This window comes from Mycteria americana, chromosome Z (genome assembly GCF_035582795.1).
Source record: "Mycteria americana isolate JAX WOST 10 ecotype Jacksonville Zoo and Gardens chromosome Z, USCA_MyAme_1.0, whole genome shotgun sequence".
In the NCBI taxonomy this organism is placed as follows: domain Eukaryota; kingdom Metazoa; phylum Chordata; class Aves; order Ciconiiformes; family Ciconiidae; genus Mycteria; species Mycteria americana.
Genome location: NC_134396.1, coordinates 21,997,781 through 22,014,032, shown reverse-complemented (window position 1 = coordinate 22,014,032; position 16,252 = coordinate 21,997,781). Strand labels below are relative to the sequence as shown.

The following is a 16,252-nucleotide window of genomic DNA, read 5'->3' as shown; positions in this document are numbered from 1 at the left end:
GCACTCAGTTCATGTTTTTTAAGGTTCCTCTACAACCCAGAAGAACTTGAGCTGTAATTAATGTAAAAAGAAAAAATAAACCTGGCCAGGTTTTTGACAGTAGCCAAACACTATCTCTGCTTCTCTACTTTGTTAGCTAACACTGATCCAAATACCCAAATAAGATGAAATATGAACACATTTTAATCTCCCTCTGTAATAAATGACCCATTTAAAAACATTGCAGGGAAATATCAAGTATCTTAGAAATGTGCTTTAAAGCACTGTCTTCAAACAGTTTGAATAATAACAAAAGACATCCATTAGACACAATGTAAATTAGGGAGGAAAGCAAATAATTTTAGAAGCTAAATTTACATCTTCATACTCACTCATACAGAAAAAAACCTCAAAAGCATCCGTGCTCAGGTTGACACTGGGAACCCAGGAAGTTCCACAATAGCACATACCATAAACTTAAAACCCAAGTTAATTATATTTTGGGGTTGGAATTTACAGGACAATTTAGGGGTGAAAAGTACATATATCCTTTTCCACCCAAAATTAATTATGTACCTGGTAAAGTCTTAATTCTTCTCTGCAAGGAAGACGATCTTTTGAAATCAGCTAAAAATTTGAACAGATCTTCATCACTGAGCCTGTCTCCTTCCTACCAGGAGAAAGACAAAAATCAGTACCTTTATAACAATATTCTATAACACTGAGAAAAGCTTCTGAGTGAACCATGCCCTTGAGGCATGCAAAGCAAGTGGGTTACTGCCTGCTTGACAGCAGTTATCCTCTGTCTCCACACGAACATCACTGGTAACTTTTCCCAGCACAGTTCACATTACACAGATGAAAAATGTCTCAGGCAATCAGAAATAAGGAGTATCCAGTACCTGTTTAAAGAAAGTGCTGAGGGTCAGAGAGATTGTTTTGAAGTTTGATACTGGATAGCTGTCCTCCGAGCTGAGACTTCTCTCAGAAAGTCTTCTCGCCTGTAGCAGTGTTGCCCTCTTGTCACTAGTGGATCCCTTCCCTTCAAAAGGAAATTAAATGAAACATCAACTTGCTTTGTGTTGCTTCAGTACAAAGACTATCAGAATACACTAGAAATCCACAACTTCCCAGCACCATCAAAGGATAGAGAGTACCTAAAACATTCCACTACTGTTATTTCAGACTATGTGAAAGAGTGGAATGCCAGGACACACCTAGTGGAGTGATATTATTTCTGCTGCAGAGCACAGGCTTATTCAGATTTTGAGTTCATGGGTTATAAAGCACATTGGTCAGTGTTGTTGACCAATGGTCCTGCATACTCTAGGAACTAAGATGATACGTATTTTGATTGCCCTGTATTGCAAACAAACTCCATATGGTAAAGGGATTTTTTTTTCTACAAAGTCAGTATTCAACCAAAATTGGGCCTAAAACATGCATGAATATTTAGCATACATAAAAATAAATATGCAGAGATGAAACAGTGAGCATATTAAGTTGTAAGTGTTCGTAGCACTGAAAAGGAAGGCTGAGAAGAGGTGACTTTGAATCTGTTGTTCACTCTTGATGCCAGAGTGAATGACATTGTTTCCTATGCACAGTCCTACTGAAGAGTCCTTTCCATTAGTTAGAAAAGTTAGACAACTACCGTTTAAACCTTCAGCCTCAGGTATTTCTCGTTCAAGTGTTGAAAGGTTGAAGAAATTAGTTAGGCTTATGGGAATCCAGGCAAATGGCATTCTGTATTTCCCCAACCGCTGACAAAAGGATTCAGCTTGAGCTTTCAGTTTCTCAATCTTTTCTTTTGTCTAAGACAAAGAAAATAATGACTGTTTAAAAAGCAATCCGTTATTTTAATGTTGCTATAGATAAAAAATAAAAATTACATATTTACAGTTCAGTAAATAATTTGCATTCTTATCTCTCGTGTTTTCTTGCTACACCACTGTTAGGATCATATCTGTTTTGATTTGTACATTCACTTCTCATTTATTTTCAGTGAGTTCATTTTCATTATAGAAAAGGAGAATGCAGATCTTTTTGCAGTGACCCTCAAGCCCTGCATGAACAATCACCATGAAATGTTACCAGGTTCTACTTCCTTCGTCAGATATAGAGACAATATTCTGCTGAAAGCAATATTCTAAAGGTGAGAGACATGTGGAAGTCCAGCAAACATTGTCAGTCTGCTCCAGGGACCACAAATTCCTTGAACAGAGCTCATGTTATCTATGGATGAGAGCACTGAACTGGCCACGTACACACTACAACAGGTTGTTTGCCCATCCAAATCAATAAAATGTCTCTGAGGTCCAAATATTTCTGCTAACTCCACATTGCATTGTCATCTCCTTTGGTCACCCCTATCTGCTTCGTGAGTCAAGACTTTGTCAGTGTTGATTTCCAAAGGGGTCAGTGATGAAAGTGCACCTTGCCTTCTCATGACTTCTTCCTTTTGGTCACAGACACCAGACTGTTTGCACCATGGATACACCAAGTGGCTTCCTTCCCAGTGGGCTTGGGATTCTGTCTTATTCCAAAGGGTCTGCTCTTTCTCTGTTTTTTTCTTGTGCATGCATTTTTTCATCTTAACACTCATTATAGTTATTTACTTACCTTGCCAGCCTCACTTTCTTTAAGAACCATGTAGGGTTCTGCACAGTCTCCAATTTCTCCTTGCTGAAGCACTTTTTCTATCTACAAAAAGCAGTAAAATAAGTCACTCACAAAGAAAAAATATCATCCAAATAGTAACATGTTGCTTTTCTAGCAATATGAAAAAGCCTGCCTAGATGCACAATACAGAATTATTAAAACTGTCTTTATGGAGTAACCAGTACTAAACATTCTCCTAGTTTTCCATCTGGTTTGTTAGAAAGAAGAAAATACATATGTGACAACACTGTCAATCAGGTACTACTGCATTTTCACTGAAATCAGGAAAATTAACACATTCCAAATGAAGTGGTTAAGGCTAACTCAGCTTCAGAATGAAATAAACAAAATTATGCAAAGTGCACTAAACCAAAGCCAAAAAATCTCCACAGAATGTAATTAAAATTTTAAAAAAATGGCTTATTTCACTTTACTTTAAATTTCCCTTAAGCAGAGATAGGAAATTATAAATACTTAGTAGAACTAGAACACAGGGTATCAATATAAGTTCTTAGCTTGGGAGTGAGATATACCAGTGGACACCCGCACATGTACTGTTTAAAACTATCAGAATTCATCTCAGCTACAGGAAACTCATATTTATCAGCTCCACAAACTCAGACAACGGGCACAGCTGGGAACAGGAAGAACGATGTTGAAGTAGCACTGTAACATACCTTTATTACTAGGTATATATCTGATGAGGGATAAGTGACAGAAAATACTGCTGATCTTGCCTGACTAGACAAATCAATGGAGGGTGTATGAGAACGCAAGAATCCTCTTAATGAATCAGGGTTGAGGTCACAATGAAAATTTTCTGAGATCTTGAAAAGAAAAAGAATTAACATGTATTGTAAAGCAAAAATGTATAAAATTTTATTTTAAAATAAGTCATAAGTAGTAACTAGAACTACAAAATAAACAATTGCAAGCATGTGACTTTGACTGAATAAAAAGAATCCTGGATCAGACCACATGTGTGAAAAAGTTGCACATTTTTTTGTAATTTTTCCTAAATTATTACTGCAGAGATAAAAACCCAAACGAACTGAACAAAAATACTGTATGCACACTTACCTTTTTTCTTTCTTTTATATCATAGAGAGCTATGCATGCAAACAAAGGTTCGATCTCTATATCAAACCTGTTAAACAAAGACACACAGGACACTGATTAATACTTTACTCTTATGACTTTGTATAATAAAAAAATGAAAGGGCTATATTTTGACGGGCACTTCCATTAGAAAATAAGGAGAAATATTTAGTTGCAGACCTCAGCTCTCTCAAAGCCTGGAGGATTTTTTTATTAGTGCATTTTATTAGATGATTTCAAGAGGAAAAGAAGGGAAGTAATCTGCACACAATGTATTTTCTAAATCTGTTAGAAAGGTGATCTCAAATATCAGTTAAAAACAATCATTCCTTTCTTGAATTTTTTTTCTGTTTATCAAGTCCAGTAGCGTGTACTGAGACCAATCTAGTTTCTCGGAAATATATAATTTGGGCTCATTCCCAACTCCTTTTCACCCTGAGAAGTTAAAGACTGCTGTAATGATGGATAGAAATAGTCCTCCGCTACACTAAGAAAGAGCAAGCAAGCGCATAAACACTTGCCGAACAGGACACCCGCAGTGGTGCGGCGGGGTCAGCAGCACTACGCTGGTATGAACTGAGGAACGGCGGGCAAGGCTTGTGAGGGATACTTACTTCAGAGTCTGCAGCTTCACCAAAATCCTGTTGCCCAGATGTTCCTTTGGGCGATCCGGCACCGGCCGTATCTCCACTGCATCCTCCTATCATTAAACAGTTATTCTAGTCATACTCGATTAAAACAACTGTAAATTTACATACTTACATAAAACCTTTATGTGACGTTAACTGGGCCACTGCTGCAGACTAGCACCTTCCCCCACTCAGCAGGCATTTCGTCTCTTCAGAGATGAACGAAAATTGATCTGTATTTCTGAATATTTACACTTCTGACCCCCATCTGGCATTTACACTGAGTATTTACACTTCCGGCCCCCAAGCAAGCGTTACAGCAAAGGGTAACCCCCTGACACCAGCACGGGGCTTGACCCGCACCGAGGGGGGTGTAACAAAGCCTCAGGCCACACCATGAGTCCGAGTACCGCTCCCTGAATGCACGTTCAAGATAGCTGACAGGAGCCCACGGCGATGTGCCTTCACCGTGTTATTATCCAAGGGAGACACGTATCCAGGGCACAAACCCTGTTTCTCGACCGCGGTGCAGCTTTAACCTTAAACATGCCGGGACAGCCAGCTCGGGAAGGCTTGTGGGCCAGTCAGCCTCCGAGCTCACCTCATCCACGGAGGGGTAGAGGGCGAGGAGCTCGGCGTGCCTGTTGGTGCGCCGCGCCTCCTCGTTCTGCCTCTCGAACTCCTCGGCGCTGACGTGCCGCAGCAGGTTTTCCAGGCGGGGGTCCGGCTGCAGGCTGCGCAGGTCGAAGTCGGAGGAGGCGAGGGTCGTCCTCGAGGCCTCCTCGGGGAGCACGTGGACATGTCGGGGCCCCGCCTGTTGGAAAACAACGAAATGGTGAGCTGCGCCTTGGACACCGGGGTGTCACGAAATGTCTCTTGCTTGTCTGGCAGAGACGGCCTTAATGCCACCTCTGCCATGAGGCCTAATGGCAAGCATGGCTCTCCGCTTGATGCCGTTGCAGAGATCCTAGGATGCTTCCTTTGAGGAAAGCTGCTATATTTGATCACTTTTCCCAAAGCAGAATAAATGTACCTGAAAGTTTGCATCGCTGGAATCCAATGTTTCTGATTCAAATGTTTGTTTTTGAAGCGTCTTGTGAAAGTCTTTTCGGGATCCCTTGTTTTTCAGGCTACAAGTATCTGAATTCCCTTGGTTCCTTCCACAGAGAAGCCCGAGCAAGTCAGGACAGCATGAGGAGGAGTTAATGGAAAATAAAACAGAAAGGATGAATTTAAAAAAAATATTAAGCAACTGGAAACGTTATCATGCAAAAGAGCAGCGAAGCACAGCTTTTATGCAAAAATGTGACATTTCACAATGTTTAATTGTTTTATCACACCACTGCTACCCTATCCTGTATATTAAGAACGGTTTTAAAAGGAAGAAAATTAATTCAGATCACTTCTGCATAGACTGTGAGCCTGAGACAGCAGCAAAACCTGACCTAGGTACAAATTCAGCTCTGAGCTCCTACACGGTGATTATTGCAGGGACCTTAAAAACAAGGATCGGGATTGCTTATCTCCTGGCTGGCTCTTTGCTCCTGCAATTATACATCAAGGAGCTTACTGCCCTTGTCCTGGACCCAGCTATCCCAAGTCGATCACATACAACAATCTACACCTTTCAAACAGTGCCTGGTTTTGAAGAGGGCTATTGCAATGGCACAGTGTAACCCTCTCTGCTGGCAACTTCCCAAAATTTTGCAGCAGGGTACTAATTTCAAGTTACATTTTTGTGGCAGATGGAAAAAACCAGCAGGTACCCTGAAAAAAGATAGCAGATGCATCCAGAGCTCTATTTCTTCCACTTTAGTATGCAACTTGCTAAATCCTCTGACAGCCTTTTTGCAATCAGCCTCCCTAGTTACAGTATCCTGCTTCATTCATTTTCCTTTCTGTAACACTGCCAAAGCAATGTCTAAATATCTGAGTACTGTCATAAAGGTGCCATGATAAGCAATTATTGATCAGGGAGACACCTTTTTATTACATTTCGGGAGTAACTGAATTATATGCTCTAATGTGTTTTAATTTTAATTGTTTGCATTTTAATCACTTGCCAGTTCACTGCAAATGAAAACTGAAGTCATAAAAGAGACAATCCCAGCTCTCCTTGGTTGTGACCTTGTTTTGGAACCACCTTAATCATCCAGAATGAAAGACAGAAATTCTGCACGAATTTACTTTAAGACATTTTGGCATCCAAAAGAGGTTTTATTAATTACTTTTTCACTACCTCTGGTGGCAAACAAATGATTAATGGAGAGATTTATGTACCTGAGATCATGCTTTCCCTGTGGTGCACAAGCTACATTAGAGATGGCTTTCCCCTAAAGTATTCCTGGAAAATTTATTTATATGGTTTATTTATTTTGAAAAGCATGGTAGCAATTAAAATGCACCAAGAGGCAAACCCTGCTTTTAGCACACATGTCAATTTAATGGCCACACATTGAATTAAGAAAATGAGATGAGGAAAAGGAACAAAGCACAACTGAAAGGAGAAACTGACAGGCACAGGAACAAGCCTCCCATTCAGCCTCTGGCAAAAACACATGGACCCCTCAGCTGTGTCCAGCCCCTCTGTCACATACCTCTCGCCCTGGGGCATGAGGACCACCTCTGCTCATGCCACCCACTGAAGACGCTTCAATCTCCTGTTCTGAACCTTCACAACCACAAGTGGATAAAAGTCACACGCTCTGCTCATCCATAGCTCACCAGACCATACGTTCAGCAACCTATCCTATGAATCTTTGTTTCCCAAGTAGGCAAGTACAGTTTTTCCAGCCTTTCTCAAAACAATGCAAAGCTTTCTACAACTACTTTTTCTCACTTCTCTCTTGATGTCTTTTCTTCCTCTCATATCTGTTTTGAGAATAGTGTCCAAGCATAACATGAGACTCCCAATAACAATCTATCACTGGTTCATGTGACACTGCAGCATGTTTTACACTCTGTTCTTTGCAATTTTTAATAGTGTGCTTGCTTTGTTAGCCACAGCCATCAAAGTCAGCTCTCTGTCAGGGCCCTTCATCATGTTTACCGCACACTCAACTGCTCAATAAAGCTTCTGAACGCAAATTTGCCTTACCTCAATGAACAAAATAGTAAAACACATGACAAATCTTTTCACGCATGTGTATTTCTATGGCTCCATTCAGATTTCTACAAGCACATGTAAGTGCAAAAATAGCTATGTTCTGTTTTTCACCTCACCTACTTTAGTGCTCACTCCCTACTCGTGTGCACAGACAAAGCTGCACGCTGGCTTTTTATAGCACACTCAGAAAAACACTGCATAAAAGAGCTAGCACCCGTGCTCTGAGTGGTGCAGGTGGAGAGCCTGCAAAACCTGCTAGCTTGTTTTAAGTGACTCACTGTGGAACAGTTCTGAGAACTCAATCAATTTCATCAGCACCCCCAGAGGAAGTCTGTTAATAACCCTCGGCGGCTGCTCTGTTCCTGCGCAAGCTGCACAACTAGACAATGCAATTCCTTTCCAGTCACCAGGAGTGAACCCGTAATGCACTGACTGCTGATGTACATCAGGTCAGAAAAACAGAGAGTAGCAAGGGTGGGCTAAGGGGCACAATTAAATGGCAGCAAATGTGCCAGCACTCTACCACTGGCTGCTACTACTGCTTCTGAAGAACAGGGCATGAGCGCAGGAGGGGATGAACAGGAAGCAGTGCAGAAAAGCAGAGCTCCAAAAACCTCTTTCTGAAGAACAAGAGGGGGTGATGGGGAAGGAGTTGAGCTCCACTGTCACAGCACATCCCTGAGAGGCTGGGGACAGACACCCCTGCACAGAAAGCACTGACTGAGAGTTCCCTTCACATTTAAGACATGAAATGGAATGAGATGAAATGAAAAGAAATGAAATGAAATGATAAAATAAAATAAAATAAATTTTAAATTAAATTAAATGAAAATAAAATAAAGGAAATTAAGTCACTCATAATGACTACAGGTCCAATTCTGTGTGTTGAATTACACTGACCCCTAAATGCACAAATCACTTACTGATGTAAAATAGTAAAATTGAATGTTACACTAATAATCCCGTGAACACAATCAATCATTGCTGGGAAAGCCCATAAGCCTTGTGTTTTTGCTACTAGCACTCCATTTCATTTTCAGACTCCATTAGAAATCAGACCATGTTGATTTTTCAGGGCATGGAGGGGAAAATGAAGAGCATACAAATGGAATCTTTATCCCTGTTATCTTTGCTTTTAGTGTGATCAAACACTAGTAGTATTCCTGATTTAGATAAATTATCATTACAGACAGTTGATGTGAATTTCTTCCCAATTAATTCCCAGAGTGCCTGATAATTAAGAAGCAGATGCAACAATATTTAGCTATAGCCGACCAGCTCAAACAAAACAATATAGTTATATATACTAATGAAAAGTCAGTTCTTGTCTTCAGTCACTGATTCAAATCATTATTCTTTAGAATCACTTATAACAGCATGCCTCTCCTCTCTGACAAATAAGATGCAAGGTATTTTCCATTTTATTTACTTGTATGTAGCTTACTTTCGATTCACAATCAGCCATTCCCGGATATATGTCTGAACACAGTCTCTGACATGTGAGTCCAGTTCAACCCTGGAGAAAAAGCAACATATTGTAAATATTTTAGTACCTAGGTCATACCTTAAGGACAAAGAAATTAATCTAAACATGCTGTTCAGATAAAGGCTTCTCTATTACTCCTCTCCTGTATATTTATTTTACTCCTAAACTATTGTTTGAGGTTTAAAGAATTCTGTGTACTGCATGAATTGCCTGATGCAGCTTTTTGTTTCTGTGTTTATAAATTAATAAACATACATTTAATAGAAGTAACCATTTGCCACACTATCCATTTTGTGAATATAAGACCGATGTTGCTATAAAATACAGCAAAACACTTTTCTTTAAATTATACCAGGTACCCATCTTTGTGATTTTCAAAACTTGATAACAAGTCTCACCATATAGCAATATTTTTCCAGAGGCCTCAGCTCCTGGACTCTTGCAAGTACATAGTCTCTTGTATGTTTTTGATGTAATTTTCTCTTTCTCATAGAAATGAAGAAAATTCTAAAAAGGGACCCTAAACTTTTAATCAGATAGCATAATAAAACTTTAAGATCTAAGAATATGTTATAATTTAATTTTATTATTTTCAAATAAGTCTCATTTAATGTAGGGGGTTGTCAGTGCTGCCTGATAGACTGGATACTGATTGGAACTGAAATATTATAAGCTAAAGTCGATGTCCATGAATTTGCTGTCATGATGTTGTAGCATAATTCCCCTATCCCTATTCTAAAAAATTTTAGTGACCTGTGCCAAAATCACTTGTTACGTCCTCTGATCCAAGTGAGTAAAAGAGTAGGATACACATGCAATGCAGGAATGGGTGAAAGGTATGACACTTTTTAGCACTTTCCACCCAGAACTCCTAACAGATTTGCAACCGATTACCAAGACCAGGTAACAACTGCTTGGGGTTCACGCGTGCACCGCGGGACAGAGCCTTGGCCGATACCAGACTGCTGTGTGCCCCCGCCACCGGTGGGCTGACACAGCACGTGGTCGCTTCCTGCATCTGGTTCAGGTGGGATGTATGTTTGAAAGCAGGCAGCACATTAACCAGTTTGGTCGGTAGTTATCAGTTTCCTGCTCTGGGTGCAGGGAGACACCACAGACTGCATCGCCTGCAGGCAAATCTTTGGTGCATGCCCCTCCTGCGCTCTCCTCTTCCCTAACACACCCTGGCACCCTTGACCAGGATTTTCTGTGAAAGCACTAATATCGATAACGGCAGTGTGAACAGCTAAATGGGAAGCTGCTGTGTAAAAAAATCTGCTGAAAGCATATTTGTTGGTATTAACTATTTGAGCTTTGCCACAGGCTCCTTACAAAACTCTTAATGTCACTGTGGTGCAAATCAGGCCTAAAACTGATTGTACAGTGTGAGTCTACATATTCTCCTACTGGAAAAACAAATAGATAACTGCTGTTTTAAATGGCAGGCATGCTGGGAAATAACCTTGGAAACAGGGGATAAATGGTCATCTTATCTTTTAAATCTCATTTCAAAGTTGGATAATTTTCTACTACTTTTGTCCATCGTTTAAATAAATGGGAAATTCAAGCACCAAAATATTCACTGTCTCCCACATGCATTCTCTCCCCAGTCCACAGGAAAACAAGAACTCATGATAAAGATTGAAACATTTTCTATTGGTAACTTCAAGTGAAAACCACTTTTTGTGCAAATGTTACAAAATCTCCTAGGAGCTGTAAGATTCAAAGAGTTCTCGGGTGACCTAGCATGGCACCTCGCCTCCACTGCCTTTGCTCTCCTGAACTTCCTGAGAGATGCATTGGGCCAAGAAGGAACTTGCAGGCTGAGACCTTGCTTAGAGTGAGTTCTCAGCTAGTCCACAGCTGGCAAAAATCATATAAACTGTGATTCCTGCTTAGCCTCATTGCATTTGATACGTTGGGCAGAAAACATTGAACAAATACTGCTGTTGTCTAGGGCTGTAGTTTATATAGCTGGCCAGCATAAATCAGAGCAGGCTGTAACAACTTTTGCAGGAACAGAGGGGCATGCAGGCCTACCCTCTGAGCCAGGACACCATACGCTAAGCTGATTTGCCCCTTCAGCGTTCAGGTTCAGCACAGCAGAGAATATAGGCTATGCCGTTCATTTCCTGAATATACTGGAAGGAGCCAGCCCCCCATCCCAAACATGTTGCATGGTTAGCTGTCTTCGCAGACATAGCAGTCTGGGGCTGAACTGGTGCTGATTTCACGTTCATCTGGCTGTCACTGCTGGCAAGACTCAATAGGCCTTTGTGGTTCTACTTGAAGGTACTGTTTACAGTGAAACAATCCTTGAAGAGTATTTTGTATACAATGCATAGGACTCTCCTAAACCACATCAGAAAACTCTCCAATGCATCCTTTTCTCATTCTGAAAAATCTATTGTCCATAGTTTGCTTATTTATCAAACCAGCTTAAATATTTCCACATGGCTGAGCACCAGTATCAACACATGCTACCTATTTTAATTTAAAAGCTGTTGAAAACAGTGGAATTATTTCATTAAGGTCAGCCTGAAACCAAAAGTGACTCCTACACTAGAAATTAACACTTTTTTTTTTTACCCAAACCTTGTGAAGTATGAACTATTTCCTCCTGTTTAAGCAAGAAAGGTACTGAGAAAGAAATGCTTAGTGATCTGATCAATGTCATGTAACACATAGCTGGCAAAAAAAAAAAGAAAAAAAGAAATAAACCCTCAATCCTATGCTTACTACGTGATCAGAATCAACTTCCACCTCTGGGATCACAGCTACAAAATTATTTTTCATACTACCCTCCTGCCCTGCTCTACTCTTCTTCCTGGTCTACGCCTACCTCGCTTCTGCCGCTACCAGCTAGCTCAGGAAGTCGTGTAAGCGCTTGCATAATTTTAAGTGTGCAAACAGGCCTGACAGAATCAATGGCAAAGTTCAAATGTTTAAAGTTCAGCAAGTCCATAATGGATGGATGGATGGCAGTGAGGTGTCTGAATCAATACCTTCAACATTTCAGAGGGAGAGAAAGTCTCCTTACCCATCTTCTGGCATAGAGGGTTGCAAAGTCCTGCACTCTTTGGGTGTAAAGACAATGTCCAAGTCATCTTCAGGAAAGTCGCCAAGTTCTTGCACTAGTTCTGAGTCCAAGTTGTTCAGCCGCGTCATTAGGAAGCCTTCAAAATCTACTGGGTCTACTGCGTCATAAAAGGAAGGCTAATGGAAGAAATAAAGAGGTATTTATTTTAGCAACAGAAGGTTTTTCTTAGTAGTGTAATTTAGGCTTATTTATTTAATTCCTGTCATTGTGCCATTATTTATTAAACATTGGAAAGAGACTTCTAACCTTATATACAGTGCCACTGCATTGCATATGCAGCACAACGCAGGGAAAAGTTGCTAATGAAACATTCAGCTAAAAAAGAAAGGGAACAACGACAGAAAAGTTTTAAAACACGAAGAAGAAATGGAAGACATTACACCTAAATCCAAATTTGCACCCGTTTTCACTGTTGAGCTTTCCTAGATGCTGGTAGAAGGAGGGCTGACTGAGGTACATCCTGGATGCCCTCAGATGTGTTCTGCTGGCTTCCCATGAAATGCACTCAGTCCCCCTTGTCCAATCCGTGGTATTAATCAGAGTTATGAAAAAGGCAGCAGTGGGTAGGAACAACAGAGGACAAGGGCAGGTGACCAAAATGATAGGGACAGGCAGCGCCAGCTGGCAGGGAGCTGCCAATGGACTCTACAGTACGTGTGATGAAAGGCACTAGCAATAGCAAGGCCAAGGCAGTAAGTCTCGGCTGTTATACCGAGCTAAGGACCAACTGTAAGCACCATGGCTGCCATCATGAAGATGCCACTCATTTGAGGTGCTGTGCCTGAAAGATACTGACTGTTAGAAATGCTGTGTGCTTTCGACTCCAAACAAAGTTGAGGGCAAGGTATACCAAAAATCAGAAGAAATTACTATCTTCCACCTCTGAATTTTGTTGGTATGCATATTATTGGAGTTCTAATTTTACTGGATTTTTCAAGGGTTAGTACAGTAACTACACAAAAGATTACATGGAACTACTAAAGTTATTGCAATCCACCAAGGTTATATATCCACCATTTCTACAGCACATGGCATTACACCTTGTTAGAGAGCAGTTGTATCTGATTACATTTAATCAGCCATTCTTACACAGAACATCCAATCAGAACAAAGTTAAACAAGTACAAGCTCTGCCACTCATACACGCTATGAAGCTGTCTGGCCCTTTTTATCTGCTTCGTCTCAAAAACAGGGGCAGAATATCTTGTTTGATATGGCAGGTAGAAATGTTCCACACACACGTAAATGTGACTTCATATGTTAAAAGCATATGTTATTGTATGTACAGATAAAACTGAAAATTATTTTACTTGCTATATAGCCAACAAAAATAGCCTGCATATGTTTAGAAAATAAAACTTCTGTCCAGTTGAGTACAGAGACCAGCATCTCATATTGTTAATTTTCTTGACAGGTAACAAATGGATCTAAAAGCTACAGCTTTAGAAAACCTGTAGTTTATGTTCTGCGAGTTCCAGAAAGGCAGAGAACACCTCAACGCAGTAAAAGCACAGAAAAATAGTTAGAGCATTAGAATAATAGCACTGGAATAACTTCTTTACTAGAAGGAAGAATTCTAGCAAAAAATAGCTATCAAATGATCCTTGTCTGTAAAGAGCAAGGATAGCATTGCACTGATTAGCCCAAATACCTTTCACAAGACTGCCTTCTGAAGCTGCCAGCAATAAATAGTCTGAACATACATCAGATAGTCCACCTCTATGGTGCTGTTGATGGGGTGTGGGGAAAATAAGGCACCCAATGTCCCCGATATCAGCACTGCCTTTATATTCGATGTTACTGTGGCTACTGTCTCATCCAACATATGTTCTGGAGCTATCCTCCTTATACTCAAGTGTTCTTCTCCACAAATACAATCTGTGGGCCAAAACCATGAAGTCTTCACTCATTAGTACTCAGTCCTACTTGTGCAAGGCTCTCATGGAAGTTGACAGGATTTTCACCTCAGCATGAAATGACCTCTGCACATAACACTGTTACACCCATAGCATCAGGAATTTTAGCTCAATAGGACAACGAGGAATTCCACAATTTACGAAACATGTAAAGGTGCTCAACAGTGGCAAAGCTCTGGGTAACTCTGAACTAAAATGGCTTACACATAATATGCCACGTCAGTCACTGTAGATAGGAAAATGAGTTAAAGCTGATTAGTGGTAAATACGAGTTTTGGAGGCTTTTTAGCGTTCTGCAAATACAAGTGAGGAAGTTATTCAGCTAATAAAAATCCAGAAACATCTTGCAGAAAGTGAAGCATATTTAGAAGAAATGTGCTAAAAACATCTAGGAGAAGAAAACCAATTTAAACTTTTGAAAAAAATAGATGTGGTAAATACTCCTGCAAATGATGTAGTAGAGACCTTTGAACACAACCAACCACCACCCCCCGCCCCAGGTTCCCCTTTTATAGGGAAACTGTATTGGTCTCTGCCTAAATAAAGCCTCTGAGCTCACCCCTCAGCCTGTACATTTAAGGGATTGATTGAATTCTCTCTTTCCTTGCTCTTTTTATACAAAGGGAAAACCTAAAACTGACAGTAAGTCCAGCAAATCACGAGGCAGCCAGCTGAAGAAATACACTGGGATGTTAATAAATGTTTCGGTTAAGCATTATCTCTGGTTTGTACCTAGCATAGTGCTGATCATACTGGATCAACGGTTATGAGTAAATAGTGACCTTTATTAGCGATTGATTTTTTATTAATTTTCAGGATAATATCCTTGAAGTTAATTTACTGTACTGCCAGTGGGTAAAACTTTACTTGTTAGCATATGTATATATATATGAAGATCTACTAAAAAAAAATTCACAAAAGATTAAAGTAAAATACAGCTTAAAGCATATAAAAGCATATTACATCTTCTCAGTTGCTGAAGATGTAATGTATTGCATGCAAAATATTTTTGCTTAATACAATCTGTTTTTTGATTAAGCATTGCACTTCCTTTCAGAAATCACACTTTTCCATTCTGACAAGTCAAACCCATCGCATTTCATTGTGTCGTAACTTTTTCTAGTTGAAGTGTTAATAATAATCTTTAATCATTAGAAATGCGGTTTTTTTACTATTGCAAGTTAGACACAAATGTAAAAAAGATGGTGAAAAGGTAAAAATGCAGATGGAGGGTAATGGTCTCCCTAACAATTGGTGCAAATTATCAAAGGAAACAGAGATACTGTTTCAACCGAGAATCCAACACTCCTTTTCACACACCATATAAGTGTGCAAAACAATTATTTTACAGAAAATGCCGCAAATCATTACTGCAAACATACCTTCTTAAGGATGATGGATTAGAGGCATGTAGATTGTGACAGCACACAAAATGGCAGCTACGGCGTAGTACTCAGTAAGTGAAATGTTATCAAGTTTCTCAAGGGCAAAAGCAGTTGTCTGCATGTAGAAGAAGGGACCTAGCCTCCCCAGGCTGAATAACCGCAAAGAACAAGTTAAACACCACAGCATTTCAGATTAAGGAAGTGAGTAGTGGCGGGAGGCCCTGACACACAGGAAGTAACTGCTTACATCTAGTGTTTTACATTTTTCATAATCACTAGTGCACAAAGACTTTTCCCGCTTCTACTTACCGGGTCTCACAAAAATAAGAAAAAATAAAAAGAGTAGGAAGAAGGACAGTACCAAAATCTTAGTCAGTTTTATTTATGGCACAGTATGTTTGCAGAATACCCATCCTCCTGAAAGGCAATTAAAAAGATCTGGCATTTTTTCCTTTTGTCGTAAGGGCAGTGTCATATGGTCTGACTTCTTTAGAGGGGGATTGCACATGGAAGGCTGAAGGTGATTCGGAGACACGTAACAGTTGACTCAGTTATATCTATGCCAATCAGGGCATACTTCAACATTTCTCCCTTAACATGCTTACTCTACAGCACTGAAAAACAGGTCAGTGTGCTGTCTCTGCTGCTAGCTCTGGAAACTGTGTATTAAGCCAAGCTAGCTGAGCCGCTACCTTTCCTTTTTCCTCTTTATTCACTGACCTCCTTTTGCAAATCATCTGTGAACACCACACAACGCATTTACGTGATGGAGCTGAATGTTTCCGGCAAGGAAAGGATGTAATATAATCCTACACTTACAAATTAACTTTCACTTATAGTAGTATGCAGAACGACTGTCTATTTAAGCCTCCAAGGATCATTCTCAGTTTTT

The 16,252-nt window shown here is 40.1% G+C and overlaps 1 protein-coding gene across 1 annotated transcript in view; it reads right to left on the bottom strand.

The window, feature by feature from the left end:
* Positions 1–16,252, bottom strand: part of DOCK8 (dedicator of cytokinesis 8) — a 95,733-nt gene that overhangs the window by 60,315 nt on the left and 19,166 nt on the right. Inside the window, exons 3-13 of the mRNA XM_075527459.1 lie at positions 12,000–12,175; positions 8,918–8,989; positions 5,401–5,524; positions 4,969–5,181; positions 4,353–4,438; positions 3,721–3,787; positions 3,318–3,467; positions 2,602–2,682; positions 1,634–1,793; positions 882–1,021; positions 556–649 (exon numbers count right to left, since the gene is read on the bottom strand). Coding sequence (XP_075383574.1) covers positions 556–649; positions 882–1,021; positions 1,634–1,793; positions 2,602–2,682; positions 3,318–3,467; positions 3,721–3,787; positions 4,353–4,438; positions 4,969–5,181; positions 5,401–5,524; positions 8,918–8,989; positions 12,000–12,175 — 1,363 coding nt within the window. The remainder of the gene's footprint in view (positions 1–555; positions 650–881; positions 1,022–1,633; positions 1,794–2,601; positions 2,683–3,317; positions 3,468–3,720; positions 3,788–4,352; positions 4,439–4,968; positions 5,182–5,400; positions 5,525–8,917; positions 8,990–11,999; positions 12,176–16,252) is intronic.